This window comes from Rana temporaria, chromosome 6 (genome assembly GCF_905171775.1).
Source record: "Rana temporaria chromosome 6, aRanTem1.1, whole genome shotgun sequence".
Lineage (NCBI taxonomy): Eukaryota > Metazoa > Chordata > Amphibia > Anura > Ranidae > Rana > Rana temporaria.
In genome coordinates, this window is record NC_053494.1 from 222,667,509 (window position 1) to 222,686,675 (window position 19,167).

The 19,167-nt window shown below is 48.3% G+C and overlaps 2 protein-coding genes across 3 annotated transcripts in view; both read right to left on the bottom strand.

Annotated features, from left to right (window-relative positions):
* The window catches only part of LOC120944303 (protein mono-ADP-ribosyltransferase PARP14-like), a 49,995-nt gene extending 44,205 nt beyond the window's left edge, over window positions 1–5,790 (bottom strand). The window contains 2 exon segments of the mRNA XM_040358336.1: window positions 947–1,077; window positions 5,476–5,790. Of these exon segments, the coding sequence (XP_040214270.1) occupies window positions 947–1,077; window positions 5,476–5,665 (321 nt within the window). The 5' untranslated portion in view covers window positions 5,666–5,790.
* LOC120944301 (protein mono-ADP-ribosyltransferase PARP14-like) overlaps window positions 1–19,167 on the bottom strand; it is a 575,277-nt gene that overhangs the window by 505,484 nt on the left and 50,626 nt on the right. Inside the window, exons 16-17 of one of the 2 annotated variants that reach the window (XM_040358334.1) lie at window positions 16,229–16,403; window positions 11,646–12,498 (exon numbers count right to left, since the gene is read on the bottom strand). The exons of the other annotated variant lie outside the window; for it this stretch is intronic. Coding sequence (XP_040214268.1) covers window positions 12,218–12,498; window positions 16,229–16,403 — 456 coding nt within the window. The 3' untranslated portion in view covers window positions 11,646–12,217. Of the gene's footprint in view, window positions 1–11,645; window positions 12,499–16,228; window positions 16,404–19,167 lie in introns of those variants that run through there. 2 annotated transcript variants of the gene reach the window in all.

The following is a 19,167-nucleotide window of genomic DNA, read 5'->3' on the forward strand; positions in this document are numbered from 1 at the left end:
AAATATTTTGCGCTGCCCTCGATTCACGGAGCAGTAGCTCCGTAAATTGTGAGGGCGCGCCGGCAAAATTGCCCGGCGTAAGCGCGCGCAATGTAAATGATCCCGCCGGGGGCGAGAATCATTTAAATTAGGTGCGCTCCCGCGCCGAGCGTAGAGCGCATGCTCCGTCGGGAAACTTTCCCGACGTGCATTGCGGCAAATGACGTCGCAAGGACGTCATTTGCTTCAGAGTGAACGTGAATGTCGTCCAGCGCCATTCACGAATCACTTACGCAAACAACGTAGATTTTAAATCTCGCGACGCGGGAACGTGGGTATCCTGTAGCATTGGCTGCGCCTGCTATTAGGATGTGTAACGTTACGCGAAACCCGACGTACGCAAACTACGTAATTTGCGTACGCAGGGCTCGCGCAACGTTGTGAATCGGTGTTAGTATGCAATTTGCATACTATACACAGATCACAATGGGAGCGCCCCCTAGCGGTCATCGCTAGAATGCAGCCTAAAATCTGCGTGGCATTCGGCGTAGCGATGTTCCTGAATCAGGAGCATTCGCTACGCCGGAGCAAGTAAGCAATTGCGCCGTGTAACCTATGGTTACACAGGCGCAATTGCTTCTTGAATCTGGGCCATTGCATTTACAACCAAACATATTCTATATTCGAGTTTATATTTCCCGGAGTTCCTCCTAAATGGGGGGCCGCTGATCACAGGGGTTCAATACCGATTGCACAGTTTTTTTCATCCAATCAGTCGTTAACCCCCAAGAACAGGACACACAAATGAGACTATTGGTGGAAATGTTGGAATGGGGTGACTGTGCCCCCCGTGTCTAGGGACCCCTTCAGATGATTGCAGCAATTTCATGGAAAATGTATTTTATGATACTCCGACACACAATTCCAGAACCCCAATGTGAACGTCATTTCCAGCTGATTTACTTACAGTTGCCGATCCCGGTGTTTTCCCCGCGGTGTCCGGACTCTCAGTATCGGGCAGTGAGACATTCAGAGGTAATTCCTCCCCATTGGGCAGTTTCAGCAGATGGCTCCCTTTCTGGAGGACCCGATCCCGGGCTGGAAGACAAGGAGAACCATGATAAGGGTTTTCTACAGGAATGTCACCGGTCACATGATCAGATATGTCCGAAAGGGCTGCGTGTCAGGTGTAGCCCCCCCCCCCCATCCCCCAGATTAGGATAACAGTGCCACGCCATAAGACCACACCCCATCATGGTGTCACAGCTCCACTCACATCATTAAATATTGAAAATTGTATTCTGTATGATAACATGTATGTAAAGGTCAAACTTTTCCTTGTAGTGTTGGATGGAGTGTAATACAGAAAGAAGCGTCACCACCGACCCCGATCACCATTGTCACCCAGACAGGAAGTGATAACAAATCCAAATGTTACATTTTTCCCCTGGACAGGAAGTGAGTATTCTGGGGGTCACCTGTCTGAGAAAGTTTTTCCCCTTGCTTTAGGGAGATTTGCACTCACTGTGTTCTTCTCATGTAATCCTCCACCTCCAAAGAGCACCAGTGCCCCCTCTACCTCCGCAGAGCACCAGTGCCCCTTCCACCTCCAAAGAGCACCAGTGCCCCCTAAACCTCCAAAGAGCACTAGTGCCCCCTCCACCTCCGCAGAGCACTAGTGCCACCTCCACCTCCGCAGAGCACCAGTGCCCCCTCCATCTCCAAAGAGCACCAGTGCCCCCTAAACCTCCAAAGAGCACTAGTGCCCCCTCTACCTCCTCAGAATGCCAGTGCCCCCTCTACCTCCGCAGAATGCCAGTGCCCCCTCCACTTTCACAGAGCACCAGTGCCCCCTCCACTTTCACAGAGCACCAGTGCCCCCCAGAGAAGAATGTATACCCGGATTATACTACCGTTCCTGTGGATGGAAGATGGAAGATGGATATCTGCAGGGGCACGTCATGGCCTCCCGAATGTGTTGATCAGGCACACAAGGGTGACACGAGCGTACACCCCCCATAACCAATAATGTCTCCGTAGAGTGAACACATCACCCTCAGACAATCGTTCTGTGCAATGCACAGGGGCCCTTTCACTGGCGGACATATTCCCACTCTGCAAACACCTCTCTCCAACCTCAGGAAGTTTTCCACTACCAGACGGGACTCAACCAGCATCAGTCTGCCCCAGTCCGCTCTTAGCTGGCTGCGGGAGAACTAACACTGGGAGACACTATGACAATACATATTAAATATATCTTCATAAAATTTCCACAACAACCTCGGCAGAATGCCAGTGCCCCCTCTACCTTCGCAGAGCACCAGTGCCCCCTCTACCTTCGCAGAGCACCAGTACCCCCTCTATCTCCACAGAGCACCAGTGCCCCCTCTATCTCCACAGAGCACCAGTGCCCCCTCTACCTCCACAGAGCACCAGTGCCCCCTCTACCTTCACAGAGCACCAGTACCCCCTCTATCTCCACAGAGCACCAGTGCCCCCTCTACCTTCGCAGAGCACCAGTGCCCCCTCTACCTTCGCAGAGTGCCAGTGCCCCCTCTACCTCCGCAGAGCACCAGTGCCCCCTCTACCTCCGCAGAGCACCAGTGCCCCCTCTACCTCCACAGAGCACCAGTGCCCCCTTTACCTCCACAGAGCACCAGTGCCCCCTCTACCTTCGCAGAGCACCAGTGCCCCCTCTACCTTCGCAGAGTGCCAGTGCCCCCTCTACCTCCGCAGAGCACCAGTGCCCCCTCTACCTCCGCAGAGCGCCAGTGCCCCCTCTACCTCCGCAGAGAGCCAGTGCCCCCTCTACCTCCGCAGAGCACCAGTGCCCCCTCTACCTCCACAGAGCACCAGTGCCCCCTCTACCTCCACAGAGCACCAGTGCCCCCTCTTCCTCCACAGAGCACCAGTGCCCCCTCCACCTCCACAGAATGCCAGTGCTAGACCTTCATTGAGGATATGGGTCTGAAGGGTATTTTTGTGAGGTCCCCCGTTACCATCTATGTTTAAGAGACCCTCATCTAGGATAAGGGTCCGGTATAGATGAGCGGATTCCCCGAACATAACGGCAGGGAACTGTTACTGTAAATGTCGGTGTTGCTGTAGTGGGCTGTACACATCGTACAAGGGGGGGGGGGGAGGGTTCACTTTACAGGCTGGGTCTGGGTACCCTCCCCCCCTTCATGCAATTTAAAGGAATTTTGCAATTTTAAAGTTTCACTTGAAGCATTATTAAAATTGCTGATTGCCACCAAAAGAATTGTAAAAAAAAAAATTTGCTTCAGTACATGTCCCCCCAGGACAGTGCCCAGGACCTACTCCTCCTTGCCATCTGTTTGCCAGTCCCTTGTATATTAGTCTAGATGGCCAGAACTGATTTTTAACATTTGACCCCCATGGATTTCAATGGGTTTGGATTCGGCATCCGAATTTTAGTTATCTTTTGCAACCCAACCCAACCCAACCCAGGTATGTTCACCTCAATCCTACCAGGCAACCGTCATTCCCTGAGGGAGGGAACTCAGCAAAGGACTCTACACACTCCTCTCCTCTTATCAGCCCGGAATTCTCCGATAACTAATATCTTTAATGTGTCACCGAAAATAAATGTATAACTTTCCTACAAGTGACACCCCCAGCCACACCTGACACCTCCGATACAACAACCCCCATCATCTGTACAGGGAGAGTACTATATACAGAGATAGGCAACACCCATACCAGAAACATCAGATACAACCTACCTCCCTCCTCCTTGTAGTGTATGAGGACCCCCTCCAGTCCTCAGTACTTACCTCCCTCCTCCTTGTAGTGTATGAGGATCCCCCTCCAGTCCTCAGTACTTACCTCCCTCCACCTTGTAGTGTATGAGGACCCCCCTCCAGTCCTCAGTACTTACCTTCCTCCTCCTTGTAGTGTATGAGGATCCCCTCCAGTCCTCAGTACTTACCTCCCTCCTCCTTGTAGTGTATGAGGATCCCCTCCAGTCCTCAGTACTTACCTCCCTCCTCCTTGTAGTGTATGAGGATCCCCCTCCAGTCCTCAGTACTTACCTCCCTCCTCCTTGTAGTGTATGAGGATCCCCCTCCAGTCCTCAGTACTTACCTCCCTCCTCCTTGTAGTGTATGAGGATCCCCTCCAGTCCTCAGTACTTACCTCCCTCCTCCTTTTAGTGTATGAGGATCTCCCTCCAGTCCTCAGTACTTACCTCCCCCTCCTTGTAGGGTATGAGGATCCCCTCCAGTCCTCAGTACTTACCTCCCTCCTCCTTGTAATGTATGAGGATCCCCTCCAGTCCTCAGTACTTACCTCCCTCCTCCTTGTAGTGTATGAGGATCTCCCCTCCAGTCCTCAGTACTTACCTCCCTCCTCCTTGTAGTGTATGAGGATCCCCTCCAGTCCTCAGTACTTACCTCCCTCCTCCTTGTAGTGTATGAGGATCCCCCTCCAGTCCTCAGTACTTACCTCCCTCCTCCTTTTAGTGTATGAGGATCTCCCTCCAGTCCTCAGTACTTACCTCCCTCCTCCTTGTAGTGTATGAGGATCCCCCTCCAGTCCTCAGTACTTACCTCCCTCCTCCTTGTAGATTATGAGGATCCCCCTCCAGTCCTCAGTACTTACCTCCCTCCTCCTTGTAGTGTATGAGGATCTTCCTCCAGTCCTTAGTACTTACCTTCCTCCTCCTTGTAGTGTATGAGGATCCCCTCCAGTCCTCAGTACTTACCTCCCTCCTCCTTGTAGTGTATGAGGATCTTCCTCCAGTCCTTAGTACTTACCTTCCTCCTCCTTGTTATGTATGAGGATCTCCCTCCAGTCCTCAGTACTTACCTCCCTCCTCCTTGTAGTGTATGAGAATCCCCTCCAGTCCTCAGTACTTACCTCCCTCCTCCTTGTAGTGTATGAGGATCCCCTCCAGTCCTCAGTACTTACCTCCCTCCTCCTTGTAGTGTATGAGGATCCCCCTCCAGTCCTCAGTACTTACCTCCCTCCTCCTTGTAGTGTATGAGGATCTCCTCCAGTCCTCAGTACTTACCTCCCTCCCCCTTGTAGTGTATGAGGATCCCCTCCAGTCCTCAGTACTTACCTCCCCCCTCCTTGTAGTGTATGAGGATCTCCCTCCAGTCCTCAGTACTTACCTCCCTCCTCCTTGTAGTGTATGAGGATCCCCTCCAGTCCTCAGTACTAACCTCAGTACTAACCTCCCTCCTCCTTGTAGTCTATGAGGATACCCTCCAGTCCTCAGTACTTACCTCCCTCCTCCTTGTAGTGTATGAAGATCCCCTCCAGTCCTCAGTACTTACCTCCCTCCTCCTTGTAGTGTATGAGGATCCCCTCCTGTCCTCAGTACTTACCTCCCTCCTCCTTGTAGTGTATGAGGATCTCCCTCCAGTCCTCAGTACTTACCTCCCTCCTCCTTGTAGTGTATGAGGATCCCCCTCCAGTCCTCACCTCCCTCCTCCTTGTAGTACATTATAATACCCCCCCAGTACCTACCTCCCTCCTCCTTGAAGTGTATGAGGATGTGGCCCCGGGTGCAGTCGGTGTCTCGGATCTCACATTCTCCTCCGGTAGATTCTCTCCTCTTCTGGAAATACAGCAGAAGTTTATTTTTTGATTTCTTCAGCCTCTCTGGGCCGTCACCCCACTGGAGGGAGACGGGGTACAGGTACCGGGGGTCCCCCATCCCTCTCGCAGTGACGGTTGGTCTGCCCAGGTGATGGTTTATATAGTGAGACGTACGCTCGGTGTTCTGGGTGTGGAGCAGGAAATGTCTCGAGGCTGATAAAGTTTCTGTTTCGTTTCTCGTTCTCTCACTGGGATATCTCCTCCTATTTGGGAAAAGTCCAATAACGGCACCAGAGACATGCGGTGAGGCCCTATAGTATCAGAGGCAGATACTCACAGGTTACATACACCGCGAGCGAGAGAAATAATTCTAGCACTAGACCTCCTCTGTAACTTATTTTGTATATATCAATAAAAACAAGCAGTACAAATGTATAAAAGGTACAAAAATATCGATACGCATCCGTGGCTGTCCGAAGTATGCACAGCGCAGGAGAGGGGAGGGGCAAGCACCCCCAGTCTCCAGCACCGCACCCTCCACTAAAAGTGGCGTCATATCAGAGAAGTTATGACACTACAACAGTGATATCACAGTTATCTGTACTCTCAAAACGAGAATCAGAGAGAAAGGGAGGAAAGAAAAGAGGGCAGACTAGATAGGGTAGAATATCAAGGTACCTCGATGGCTTTGCCGTCGGCTCATGGCGGGTCCGCCTGAGAATGCCACCTCTCCCAGACAGCGTCGTGGTCATCTTATTTGTCCCGGATCCTGGCCGTCATTTTTCCATGAGCTCTACGTCCTTGACCCTGGCATTAAGGGCCTCCTGAGATGGGGGCATTGGTTTCTTTCAGTGGAGGGCTATCAAGCACCTCGCTGCTGTAAGGACATGTCTAAGTAGCTTTTCATAGGGTTTGGCTATTTTCGGTTGAGGTAGGCCCAGGAGGAAAAGTTTCGGGGACATGGGTATAGGCGTCTCAAAGAGGCGGGACAAGAGCTCCTGCGTCCATGTCCAGAATGGGACAATCAAAGGGCAGGTCCAGTATATATGGAAAAGAGTGCCACGGGCTTGTTGGCAGCGCCAGCAGCGGTCAGTGGTAGAGGGATGAACCCTGTGGAGACGCTTTCCCCGACTTGTTCATTCCCCGACTTAGTTGGGGTAGGCGGTACACTTTGGTGGGGGTGGGTCAGCCACGCCCTGTGACCTTTGACCTCTGGGAACCCGCCTTCTGACCTTTGGGGGAGGTCCCTGTTCCAATTCCTGAGTCCTAGCCATATTCTTCAATGGGAAACCCTAACCCCAACCCTAAGCTGAACCCTAAGCCAAACCCTAACCCTAGTTGACCTTTGACCTATGAACTTTAACCCTAAGTGCATCTCCACTGGGGTCAGGTACCAAAAGAAAAGAACCTTATAGGTATTCTCTTTGTAAAGGGTACACAGGGAGCTCTTGGCCGCCTGTCTCCAGACCGCCCCCCACGCCTCCTCTGGGATCACCTCCCCCAGCTTCCTCTCCCAGTAGAGCATATATGCATGTTTACCCCTGTCCTGTATGGAGTACTCGTTAAGGATTCGGTATATGTCTGATATTAGGCCTTTACATGCGCTGCCCTCGAGCACGATACGTTCGAACGGGGAGGGTTTTCGAAAATTGGAAGCGAGGGGCTATCGTTTGGGCATAGTGGCGTATCTGTAGATAGCTAAAAAATGCCTGTCGGGGAAGGTCATGCTTGGCTTGGAGCTCAGCAAATGACAGCAGAGTGCGAGACCTAGGGCCCACCAGGTGCCTGAAGTGGAATAGATTCCGCGAGGCCCAGGGCCTCAACATCTGGTGGGTGAGGCTCGTTGGTACCTTGGGATTGCAGAGAAAAGAGGTCATCAGTGAGCTTTCAGATTTGAGTTTGCAGTCATGTGCCAGCTTCCGCCATAGGCGTTGGAGCTGTGACATAGAACCCAGCAAGCGCCCGGGTTCAACCTCCACATTTGCGTTCCAGAGAAGACTGTTAAGGTGTACCGGTGCCAGCCACATTTTTTCTACCTCCGTCTATTTATTGTAAGACCTTTGGGGGAACCAAGACACTATCGCCCGTAGCTGAGCTGCTTGGTAGTATTTGACCAAGTTGGGAAACGCCAGGCCCCCCTCATTTCGCGACGCCACCGTGACTGAACGTGGGACCCTGTGTCGCTTGTGGTTCCACACGTAGCCTAGGAGGTTGGCTTGCAGTGTGCGCAGATGAGCGTAGGGGACAGGAATGGGGAGAGTCTGGAAGAGGTAGAGATAGTTTATGGAGAATAACCATTTCGATAGACGCTATGCGGCCTAGAAGGGATATCTGGTGGGTCTTCCATTTAACTGACCAGCTCCCTGATCGACTTATACAGGGGTGGGAAGTTGGCCTGGTATAGGGAAGAAAAGGTCGGGGTGAGGTGAACCCCAAGGTATATTAAGGAGGCACGCTCCCAGTTGTAGGGGAATTCGGACCGTAGGTGGAGAATTTCCGGCTCGGGGATGTTAAGTGGCAGGGCCATAGACTTGGAGGGGTTTTGTATCCCGAGAGGGCCCCCTATCGGTCAAGTTCAGCGTGGAGGTTGGGCAGGGAAATGCGGGGTTGGGTCAGGGTAAGGATGATGGCCCGGATTCACAGACACTGGCGCATATTTATGCCACCATAGCGTATCTCCTTTACGCTACGCTGACGCAGCGCAGAGAGGCAAGCACTGGATTCACAAAGCACTTCCTCCCAAATCTGCGCTGGGTTTCTCAGGCGTAAGTCGGCGTAGGTGGAAGTGGGTGTGAGCCATGCTAATGAGGCGTGACCCCATGCAAATGATGAGCCGAGCGCCAGACAGATACGTATCGCCAACTGCGCATGCGCCGTCCCGTGGGCACATCTCAGTGCGCATGCTCACAATCACGTCGGAACAACTGTCTAGGATACGCCGGATCACTGCCTACGGCGTGAACGTAACCTACGCCCAGTCATATTCACGTCCTACGTAAACGACGTAAAATACGTCAGCTTGTGTTCCCTGGTGCAGCCCTTTGCATGGATGTTGCTGAGTTACACCTTCTTTATGGGGCTTAACTTTGCGCCGGACGTATGACTTTACGCGCACTGCGTCGGACGGAGGTACGTTCGTGAATCGGCGTATCTCCATCATTTGCATATGTGAATAGAAAATCAATCGGAGCGCCAAATACGTCCAGCGTAAATATGCACCCACTCACCCCTGAGTAACTCTAAACTTTTAAAGTGTCACCTATGGAGATTTTTAAGTACTGAAGTTTGGCGCCATTCCACGAGTGTGCGCAATTTTAAAGTGTGACCTGTTAGGTATCTAATTACTCGGCGTAACTTCATCTTTCATATTATACAAGAATTTTTTTATATATATATATATATATATATATATATATATATATAAAATTGCTGCGCAAAAACCATCTGTCATAAAAAGTTGCAACGACCGCCATTTTATTCCCTAGGGTGTCTGCTAAAACAATATATATAAAGTTTGGGGGTTCTGCGTAATTTTCTAGCATATAAATGATGATTTTTACATGTAGGAGAGAAGTGTCAGAATTGGCCTGGGGGGCAAGGGGTTAATTGTAAGTAATATACAAATAATTATTATATTTTTGTTTTTAATCACTTAAGGATTTTGGCTGCCAAATGACCGGGCCACTTTTTGCGATTCGGCAGTGCATCGCTTTAACAGACAATTGCGCGGTCGTGCGACGTGGCTCCCAAACAAAATTGGCGTCCTTTTTCCCCCCACAAATCTAGCTTTCTTTTGGTGGTATTTGATCACCTCTGTGGTTTTTATTTTTTGCGCTATAAACAAAAATAGAGCGACCGTTTTGAAAAAAAATGAATATTTTTTACTTTTTGCTATAATAAATATCCCCCAAAAATATATAAAATTATTTTTTTTTCCTCAGTTTAGGCCGATACGTATTCTTCTACATATTTTTCGTAAAAAAATTACAATAACCGTTTATCGATTGGTTTGCGCAAAAAGTTATAACGTCTACAAAATAGGGGATAGTTTTGTGGCATTTTTATTAATATTTTTTTTTTACTACTAATGGCGGCGATCAGCGATTTTTAATGGTACTGCAAAATTATGGCGAACACTTCGGACACTTGACACATTTTTTGACCATTGGCATTTTTATAGCGATCAGTGCTATAAAAATGCATTGATTACTGTAAAAATATCACTGGCAGGGAAGGGGTTAACACTAGGGGGCGAGAAAGGGGTTAATTATGTTCCCTCATTGTGTTCTAACTGAAGGGGGGAGGGGACTGACTAGGGAAAATGACTGATCGTTATTTATACATTGTAAGAACATGCGATCAGCATTTCTCCCCCTGAAATGACCGGGAGCTCCCGATTCTCGCTCTGTAACGAGCGATCGCGGGTGCACAGCGGTGATCACGCCCGCCGGGCACGCGCATCGGCACCAGGGGCGAGCGGGGGGGATGCGCGAGCGCCCCTAGTGACTGAATTGCGAAATCACGTTATATTACGTGATTTCGCGCAGCCGAGCCGACCTGCCGCCGTAAAACTGCGGTGGCCGGTCGGCAAGAGGTTGATAGCCCAGTCATGTGAGGAATGAAGCCAAGTTTCAGCAATACCAATTACATCATATCTCTCCTCGTGCACCAGAGCTTCCAACTCGCCTATCTCGCTTGGCAGACTCCTGGCATTGGTGAACAAACACTTTAATTCATTGTCACATTTTTCACACGTATTTTACATATTTTTTATTTTATTACAAATAGTACAATTTTCAACGGTTGTTTGTAACATTGGAACCTTCTTATCACCTGCCATAGCCCTCCTCCCATCTTTCCCCCATTCCACCCCACCCATAGGGACTGATCCCTGTCTGACCCATTATAATTTAATCAACACCCCCCCCCCCCCTCCCCCAATCCTAGTTTAAATATTCCTCCAGCTTTCCCATAACCCCCCCCCCCCCCCAGCACAGCAGACCCCCTTTCATTTAGGTGCAAACCATCTTTAGCATATAGGTTGTACCCCAATGAAAAGCCAACCCAGTGCTCTAGAAACCCAAATCCTTCCCAGGTCTTCAGCCATGCATTCAGTTCTCTAACCTCCCCGCATGGCAAAGGCGATATTTCAGAGAATTTCACCTTGGAGGTCCTTCCCTTCAACTTGCAGCCTAGTTCTTCAAATGGAGCCTCCACCTTCTATATATTCTGTCATTGGCTCCAACCTGGACCAAGACAGCATGGTCATGCCCGGCCCTTCCCAGTAATTTATTTGTTTCAAGTAATTGCTTCAAGTTTCTGGAAGAAGAGACAAGCCCAGCCATGACTATTCTATGGAAGGTCAATGGACCATCATGGCTCCTCCATGCAGTTTTTCCCATAAATATTGGCAACATGGAGTTGGTGCCGTGTAGTCACATGGGGCCAGATTCACAAACAATTACGGCGGCGTAACGTATCCCCTTTACGTTACTCCGCCGCAAGATTTTCGTCGTAAGTGCTTGATTCACAAAGCACTTGTGTGTAAACTTGCGTCGGCGTAGCGTAAAGCCGTCCGGCGCAACCCCGCCTAATTTAAATGGGGCGTGTACCATTTAAATTAGGCGCATTCCCGCGCCGAACGTTCTGCGCATGCTCCGTTAGGAAATTTCCCGCCGTGCTTTGCGCGAAATGACGGCGCCCCGACGTGTTTTTTGAACGGCGACGTGCGTTACGTCCTTTCGTATTCCCGGACGTCTTGCGCAAAAAAAAAAAAAATAGAAATTTGACGCGGGAACGACGGACATACTTTAACATGGCTGGTCTAAATCTAAGCCATGAAATAGCAGGCTTAAGTTTGCGACGGGAAAAACCGACTAGCGACGACGTAAGAGAATGCGACGAACGCGCGTACCTTCGTGGATCGCCGTAAACAGCTAATTTGCATACCCAACGCGGAAAATTACGCGAACTCCACCCAGCGGTCGCCAAAGTATTGCATCCTAAGATCCAAAGTCGTACGAAGCCGTACGCCTGTCGGATCGAAGCCTAAAGCCGTCGTATCTTTGTTTGTGAATTACAAATAAAGATACGACGCGGCAAATTTGAAAGTACGTCGGAGTGTTAGCAGATACTCCGGCATACTTTTTCTGTGAATCTGGCCCATGGTATCCAAAGGTAGATGAAGTTCTGCTGAACCTCCATGTCACCTCTAATACACTATTATTGGAAATGTGCAACTGGTGATACCATAGGGGTCAACTTTGATTGATCTCCACTCCACCCCCTCCTCCCCCCCACCACCCCAGGCAGAAGCAACTATTTCTCCCCCATCTGAGGCTCAGCAAGTGAAGATCGGAGTCCCAGAGAATGAGTGCAGCACATGAGAAGTTGTGGAGAAATGAGCCCCATAGAGATCCCAGAGGATATAGACAATGGGAGGCGAGGAAATTCCCCTCCCCCTCACTCTCGGCTCCTTCACTGATGAGTCCCTGTGTGCTTGTTCCCTCTGGAATTATTTATCAGTGTTTTATGGCCGCTGTAGACGGCTGTGATGGCGCCACGTTCTGACAATATTATATCGCGATCCGACCAAGTGACACTAATACAGTTATTTTCAGGAGTCTCTGTCCCGGAGGTCTGGGTGATCCCCGGACACAGTCATAGGTCATCACTGGAAGACGATGTGATATTCGGGGTAGGCCTGGACGTCATTAAATATCACAAACATGGAAGGATTCTGGAGGTTATCCGTCACGCTGTCATAAAGGTCGGTGGCGTTGGCTGCGTTTTTGGCTGGAGGGGTTATCATCCCTTGACTTCCTGCACAGTAGAGTCCGGTGAGAACCCGGGCCAGGTACATGTGCCTCTCTCCATTTCCATCAGGTCTGGCGTAGTTAACTGAATAATTTGCATTGACTGCGAAATATGTGCCGTTTCCATAAAGAGTACCTGTTTGAAAAGAAAGACACGTCACACATTAGTATGGGAGAGTTCCAGAGGAGAGAAGGTCTGGAGGTGCGAGTGAAACATGGGAGAGAAGACGACACGAAGACACAACACACCGGACGTGATAAGGAAGAGCCCAGCTGTACTGTACTTGATGCTAGCTCTTGGTATTAAGGCGCAGCTTAGTTCTGGATTGAATGGGCAAGGGTTATGGCCTCTGTCTGGCTTTTATTACCTGAGTACTTGTCCTCACTGGTCGAGACCCGTTTAACCTTATTCCAACACTGGCTCTACACTTCTCTGCAGTGACTAGACACAATGATTTATCCAATCATAAGCAGGGGGCGGGGATTGTGCCTGTCCAGACATTTCTGACAAGTACTGTCAGTGAGTAAAGCCGTAATGTGGCAGCCTTTTTTGGGGGCATCAGATCTTCCTGGGGGGGGGGGTGTTGCTGTGTCAGTTTTATTCCTGGACACTGTATTATCCTGGAATGAAGGTTCCCGGGACAGACCTGCAAAATGCGGGACTGTCCCGGGCAATCCGGGACATGTGGTCACCTTAGTCCTCAGTCTCCAACACCCTTTCACTTCAGAGCATGCAAATTCTCCATTTCACAACTGAATCCTCAGGTCCCCCTTTAACATAAAAGAGTCCTACCTTCTCATTTTCACCAAAGAGGAGAGGTGGTGTGGGTGAAGAAGGAATTCCAACCCCTTCTGAATGATGGGGCTGCCATCAATGCCACCCACCCTGGAATAACCTCATGTGTTTACGATGCTGCCAGAACCATGAAAACAGATGATGCTGTGTAAAAATACCAGACACAATATGGCACCCCCTGATGGACCCAGATGGCACCCCTGCTGTAGTGGGCCACAGCCATAGGCTGGGTCCTTGGGGTAGAATCCTAAAACAGAAAGAGAAATGAGCACCACAAGGGTTTGGATAGTACGTTTGATAGTTATTAGTTGCAAAGTTTTATGAAAACTCTAAAGCATTCGGGGTGTTTAAAAGGGACCTCTTCACCTCTTCATCAGGACTTTAGACTTTTAGCTAAAGGGAATCTGGGCACAATCTGGATACCAAATACAAACAATCCATAAAATATATATATTGCATATGTAGCCTTCTCCAGTCATTGGTTTAAAGGGGTTGTAAAGGCACAATTTTTTTCCCCTAAATATCTTCCTTTCCCTTAGTGCCGTCTGTTGTGGAAATTTCAAGATGTATTTATTATGCATTGTCATAGTGTCAGCCATGGTTGGTTCTCCCTCAGCCCGCTCTAGAAAGCTGACTGGGGCAGACAGACTGGTGGAGATACACTTCCTGATTTGGAGAAGGGTGTTTGTGGAGGGGGGGTGTCGGCCGGCGAAAGGGCCCCTGCGTGATGCACAGATATTTGCCTTCCGGGTGCGTCCGCTCTGCAAGAGCATTGTCAGTTTAGCTGGTGTGCGCTCCTGTCATCGCTCAGTACCTGATCAACACTGTTTTGTGATGTGCGCCTACGCCTGCAGATAAGCTCCTCATCAGGAACTATTGTTGTTGTCATATTTCTGTATTGTGGTGTTGTTGTATTATATTGTTATTGAATATTACTGTATTGAATCCCTGTTGGACGGGTTTATCTGTGCTGCCAAATTGATATATAGGCATTTGTTGTATCGAGCCCACATGCTGTGACATCACTTCCCATGGAGGAGGTCACATTCTGTGTCATCACTTCCTATGGTCACATGCTGCGATCTCCTCCAATCAGATGTGGTCTGTGAAGCCTATTGTGGTAATAAAAACAGCCTGTGAGGGCGTTGGCAAACCAGACATGACGGGGAGATAGACTAAGAACAATTGGTGATGGTCTGTTACTGAATGAATGGCAGGGAATATATGGTGAGTGAATTTATTTAGCTTAAAGATGGCTTATTTCATTAAGACGAATTATGTGCTTTTTAGCACAGGGCAGAATGGCGGTGTGCTCTGCATACAGCCCATTTTGCCATGTCAAATGGCGGGCCAACGGTAGTAGTAGATTGGGCCCCCTTTGGGCATCAGTTCAGATGGGGAAGAGTAGTTTTATGTTCCGATGTGTGGGGGGGCTCTGCTCTACAAAAGAACATTTGTCGTCTTTCCATTTTGCTTTTAAATGTCCTTATTTCTTCGGAGAAATCCTCACTTCCTGTTCTTCTGTTTGTAACTCCACACAGTAATGCAAGGCTTTCTCCCTGGTGTGGAGTGTCGTGCTCGCCCCCTCCCTTGGACTACAGGAGAGTCAGGACGCTCTCTACGTTGCAGATAGAGAAAGGAGCTGTGTGTTAGTGGGCGTCCTGACTCTCCTGTAGTCCAAGGGAGGGGGCGAGCACGACACTCCACACCAGGGAGAAAGCCTTGCATTACTGTGTGGAGTTACAGACAGAAGAACAGGAAGTGAGGATTTCTCAGAAGAAATAAGGACATTTAAAAGCAAAATGGAAGGATGAGGTAAGTGAAGGAGGACTGCACTAAGGGAAAGGAAGACATTTAGGGAAAAAAAATTGTAACTTTACAACCCCTTTAAGGATTGTATCTGGTATCCAGATTGTGCCCAGATTTCCTTCAGCTAAAGGTCTAAAGGAGCCACCTGAACCTCTAATACACATTGGCCTTTCCTTAGAACTCTGTGTAATGGAACTATTTTCGGCTAGTAAGTCTGTGCGGTCTGTCAAAACTTTGGAACCCCATAACTCCCGAACCGTTTATCCGAATGGACTGATATTTGGATATGTTGTTCCCCTGAATGAGAGCTATCCAGCGATACCGGATTTAAAGCTGTACCCCCTGTTTTCGGGGTACACCCAGAACTTGGGTAAAATACTGTATGTTTTAATTATGTTAAATGGTTATCTGAGGGGAGGGGACGTGGGGGTTGTACCATGTATACAATTGGTGATTTTATGCCTCCCCCGGGGTGTGTTCTGTTTGTACTCAACTGTAATAAAAATCAGGCTGGGTGTTCCAGCATTCAGTCTACTTGACCCTTCAAAACGTAGCCCCGTCTCGTTCTTGAAAGGGCATTCTACTGGATTATTATTCTGCTTATTTTACAGCTGAACCTGACTCTCTCTCTGGATCTCGTGGATGGGATTATACCGGCGTCACTTGCATACCGCAACTTGCCAGGGAAAGGGACGTCTCCAACGGCTGATACCCTCTCACTACTTGGGTAGCCGTTACACTCTGCAACTCATAAACTTTGTCAGGACTATCAGAATCTTCATGGCATTCCTTCCTTTCACCACAATTGAAGAATTTTATTACTGACTGTGTCTCTGAAGGGGGGAAGTTCCCCAAATGTCCTCCTCGGGTGAAAATCTATGTGTCTGAGTGATAGGGTGTCCCTAGGACTGGAAGTGAGAGGAAATCCCCCCAAACTGGACACAGACAGCGACAAACACCTGGTGGAGACATGTCATAGTATGTACTGTATATAGAAGAGTCAGCTCTGGTGTCCAGCATGAAGCCTGCAGTTGATCCAGAGGAAGACAAAAACCTTGACACCATGTGATCCAATTTGCTGCACCAGTAATTAAATCCATTGTGATCCTCTAAGGAACGTGGCCACTCCCTGAATCATCAATCTACATTCTTATTTCCTCCAGATACCAATGGCCCCCTATATTCTCTCCATACACATCCAGATCTTTTCTCATCATTAGTGTTGGCTAATAAGCTGTTTTTTTTCCCTGGAATCTCTCACCATTTTTCCCGGCGTAGCTCCGGTTGAATCCGTTATGATTGACGTGTTGGATGGAGTTGAAGTCGGTCCCATGGAAAAGCTCTTTCTCATTGGTGGTGGATCCGTTCTTGGAGTCGATGTTCTGCTTCTTTATCTGGTAGTTGAGCCAGAGATCTCTGTTCTGTACTCGCAGAATCTGGGAGGACATACAAAGGCTCGGATTATACAATGTTCTACCAATACACTGCAGACTGATCCAACCATTACACAGGAGAGGACCTGTTCTAGCATGAATACACTGGCAAGTATTATTTGGATGGGTGTATAGGCAAGCTCGCTATGGAAGGTCAGCACACTTAGGTTATTACAAATTTATTTATTGAAATTCACAGTTCACAGGTGATGCCAACATATCAGGGAAAATGAGCAATGGGGGGAGACTAATGCGCAAACCACACTAATAACTGAGAACAGCTAATAATTAATATAAGATAATATGTCCACCAAAGATAGTGAAAATAAAATTTAACAAATAATTTTAAACTAGGCAGCGGCCACAACTAAGTAATGTTCGCACATTACGGGGGTGTTGGGGCGCTTACCAATAATGATTGATAAACTAGCAATAAAGTGCAATGTGCTGAATCAATGTGACTGATGGTGTGTACAATAAATGTATACAATAAATGATCAATGAATATAACAGTGATAACATCAATAAATATAATATGTGCAATAATATAAAGTGCATAAAAGGATAAGTGCTAATAAAGTGCAACAAAGCTAATTTCATCCAATATATGAATCATTGAGACAAAAGTCCAAACATATTAAGAATTAATTCAAGTGAAAAAGTCTTCATGCAATTGTGAATAATAAATGTGCAGAACATCAATCCAGGAAAAAATCCAAGACATGCAGCCCAAGGCCGTATAATATCCACAGGATAAAAACTTAAAGTGCAGTGCGCCGGTCTATAATTAACATTACCTAATCACTGCACCTGAGAAGTCACATTCCTTCATTAACAGAATTCAAACAAAACACCATCACACAATGAATTCCCCTCAAACCACATCTTTAGACAGATGTTCTGTCTCCGCATACAGCTTGACAAGTTCCATTCCACACACAAAACAGTATTTAGCATAATGAGAGATTCTGGACCAGACTCAATTAGCATGTCAACAGTCTACACAGAGAGATGAGTCATTGAATAAACCAACACTTTGCAATATCTCCTGCAATATGAACTATCAGTAATGTCCCCTGTCCTGTAATTTAGGATATAATTTCTCAGTCACCCTATGGCCCTATCGGACATAAGGTGACCCTAGACATAAGAGTTATTAATGACGCCGGTACAGGAGTACCCCTCATCCTTCCTCTGGGTGTCACGGGTCATTCCGTTACAACGCCTAAGCTCATCTCTTCACCACACACAGCCACAAAGGCAAGAAAATTCTTGTTGGGCAATGTATTAGTTGCTCGAACGAACACACTTTTAATGGTTTAATGGTTTAAAGAATGTCAGGCAAAATAATCAGCCCTCAAGCATGTTCACTTCATCAAATCTGGTTCTCTTTGAAAAAATATTTGGACACCCCTGCACTAGACTAACCGCACAGTGGATGTGGCCTTCACAACCGGCTACTGTTTAAGAAATTTACCTCCAGCTCATTGCCAGATCACAGATACTCTTTGACTTAGGCCCCATACACACGAGAGGATTTATCCGCAGATAAATCCTCTCGAGGATTTCAGCAGATTTCTATGCGATGGCGTGTACACACCATCGCATTGAAATCCGCGCCAAAATCCTCTGGCGATGACGTGTCGCGCCGTCGCCGCGATTATGACGCGGCGACGGGCGCGACGCTGTCATATAAGGAATTCCACGCATGCGTCAAATCATTACGACGCGTGCGGGGAATCCCTTTGGACGGATGGATCCGGTGAGTCTGTACAGACGAGCGGATCCATCCGTTGGGATGGACTTCAGCAGATGGATTTGTTGAGCATGTCAGCAAATATTCATCTGCTGGAAATCCATCCCAGGGGAGATTTATCCGCGGATAAATATCCGCCGGAGTGTACTCACCACAGAATCTATCCGCTGAAACCCATTCGATGGGATTTATCTGCGGATAGATTCTATGGTGTGTATGGGGCCTAAGCTTTGGAATCCAGAGCTGAACTGATTACTTGGAAATCCAACCGTACATCCTGCTATTCTGTTGTAATGTTTTCTACTGTTGCCATGAAAGATGATCGAAAGGTCCTGCATCCTTGCACCTTTTTGTTGCTGCCTTTCTGGACTTTTGGCAAGCTTCTACAAGATCGGGACTCAACATCTGTCCAGCCTGTATCAGAAGTCACCAGAGGAGCCTCTACTGGGGGATTTATCTTGCGCCATCCAACAATGGTGTGACCCTGCTCTCCAGATGAAGCCCCGTACACACGTCCGGTTTTCCCGACAGGAAAACTGCCAGGAGAGCTTTTGGCCGGGAAAACCGGACGTGCGTATGCTTCCTCGCAGTTTTCCTGTCAGGAAAATAAAGAACCTGCTCTCTATTTTCCCGTTGGGATTCCCAGCGTTTTTTTTTCCCCGCAAGATTTACTAATACTCTATGGGAAACACTGTGCCAATGGAGCATACACACGGCCGGGATTCCCGGCCAAAGCTAAATAGCAGTTTTCCTGCCGGGTTCTAGGCTTCTCCCTCGGTTTTCACAGCAGACTTTTTACAGCCGTGAAAACCGAGCGTGTGTACAGGGCTTAAGTCGAATATCTCTCCCTGTCATGCAGCGTCTATTTACTCCATGACACATACTCAGCACCAGTCTTCAGTGTAATGTTGATATGTTAGGTCCGTACACTATAAGCATAATACCATCTCTGTCCCCCAGAATTCTTTCACTGCCATCTGCCATCTTTAATCACAATGTGTCAGAGACATT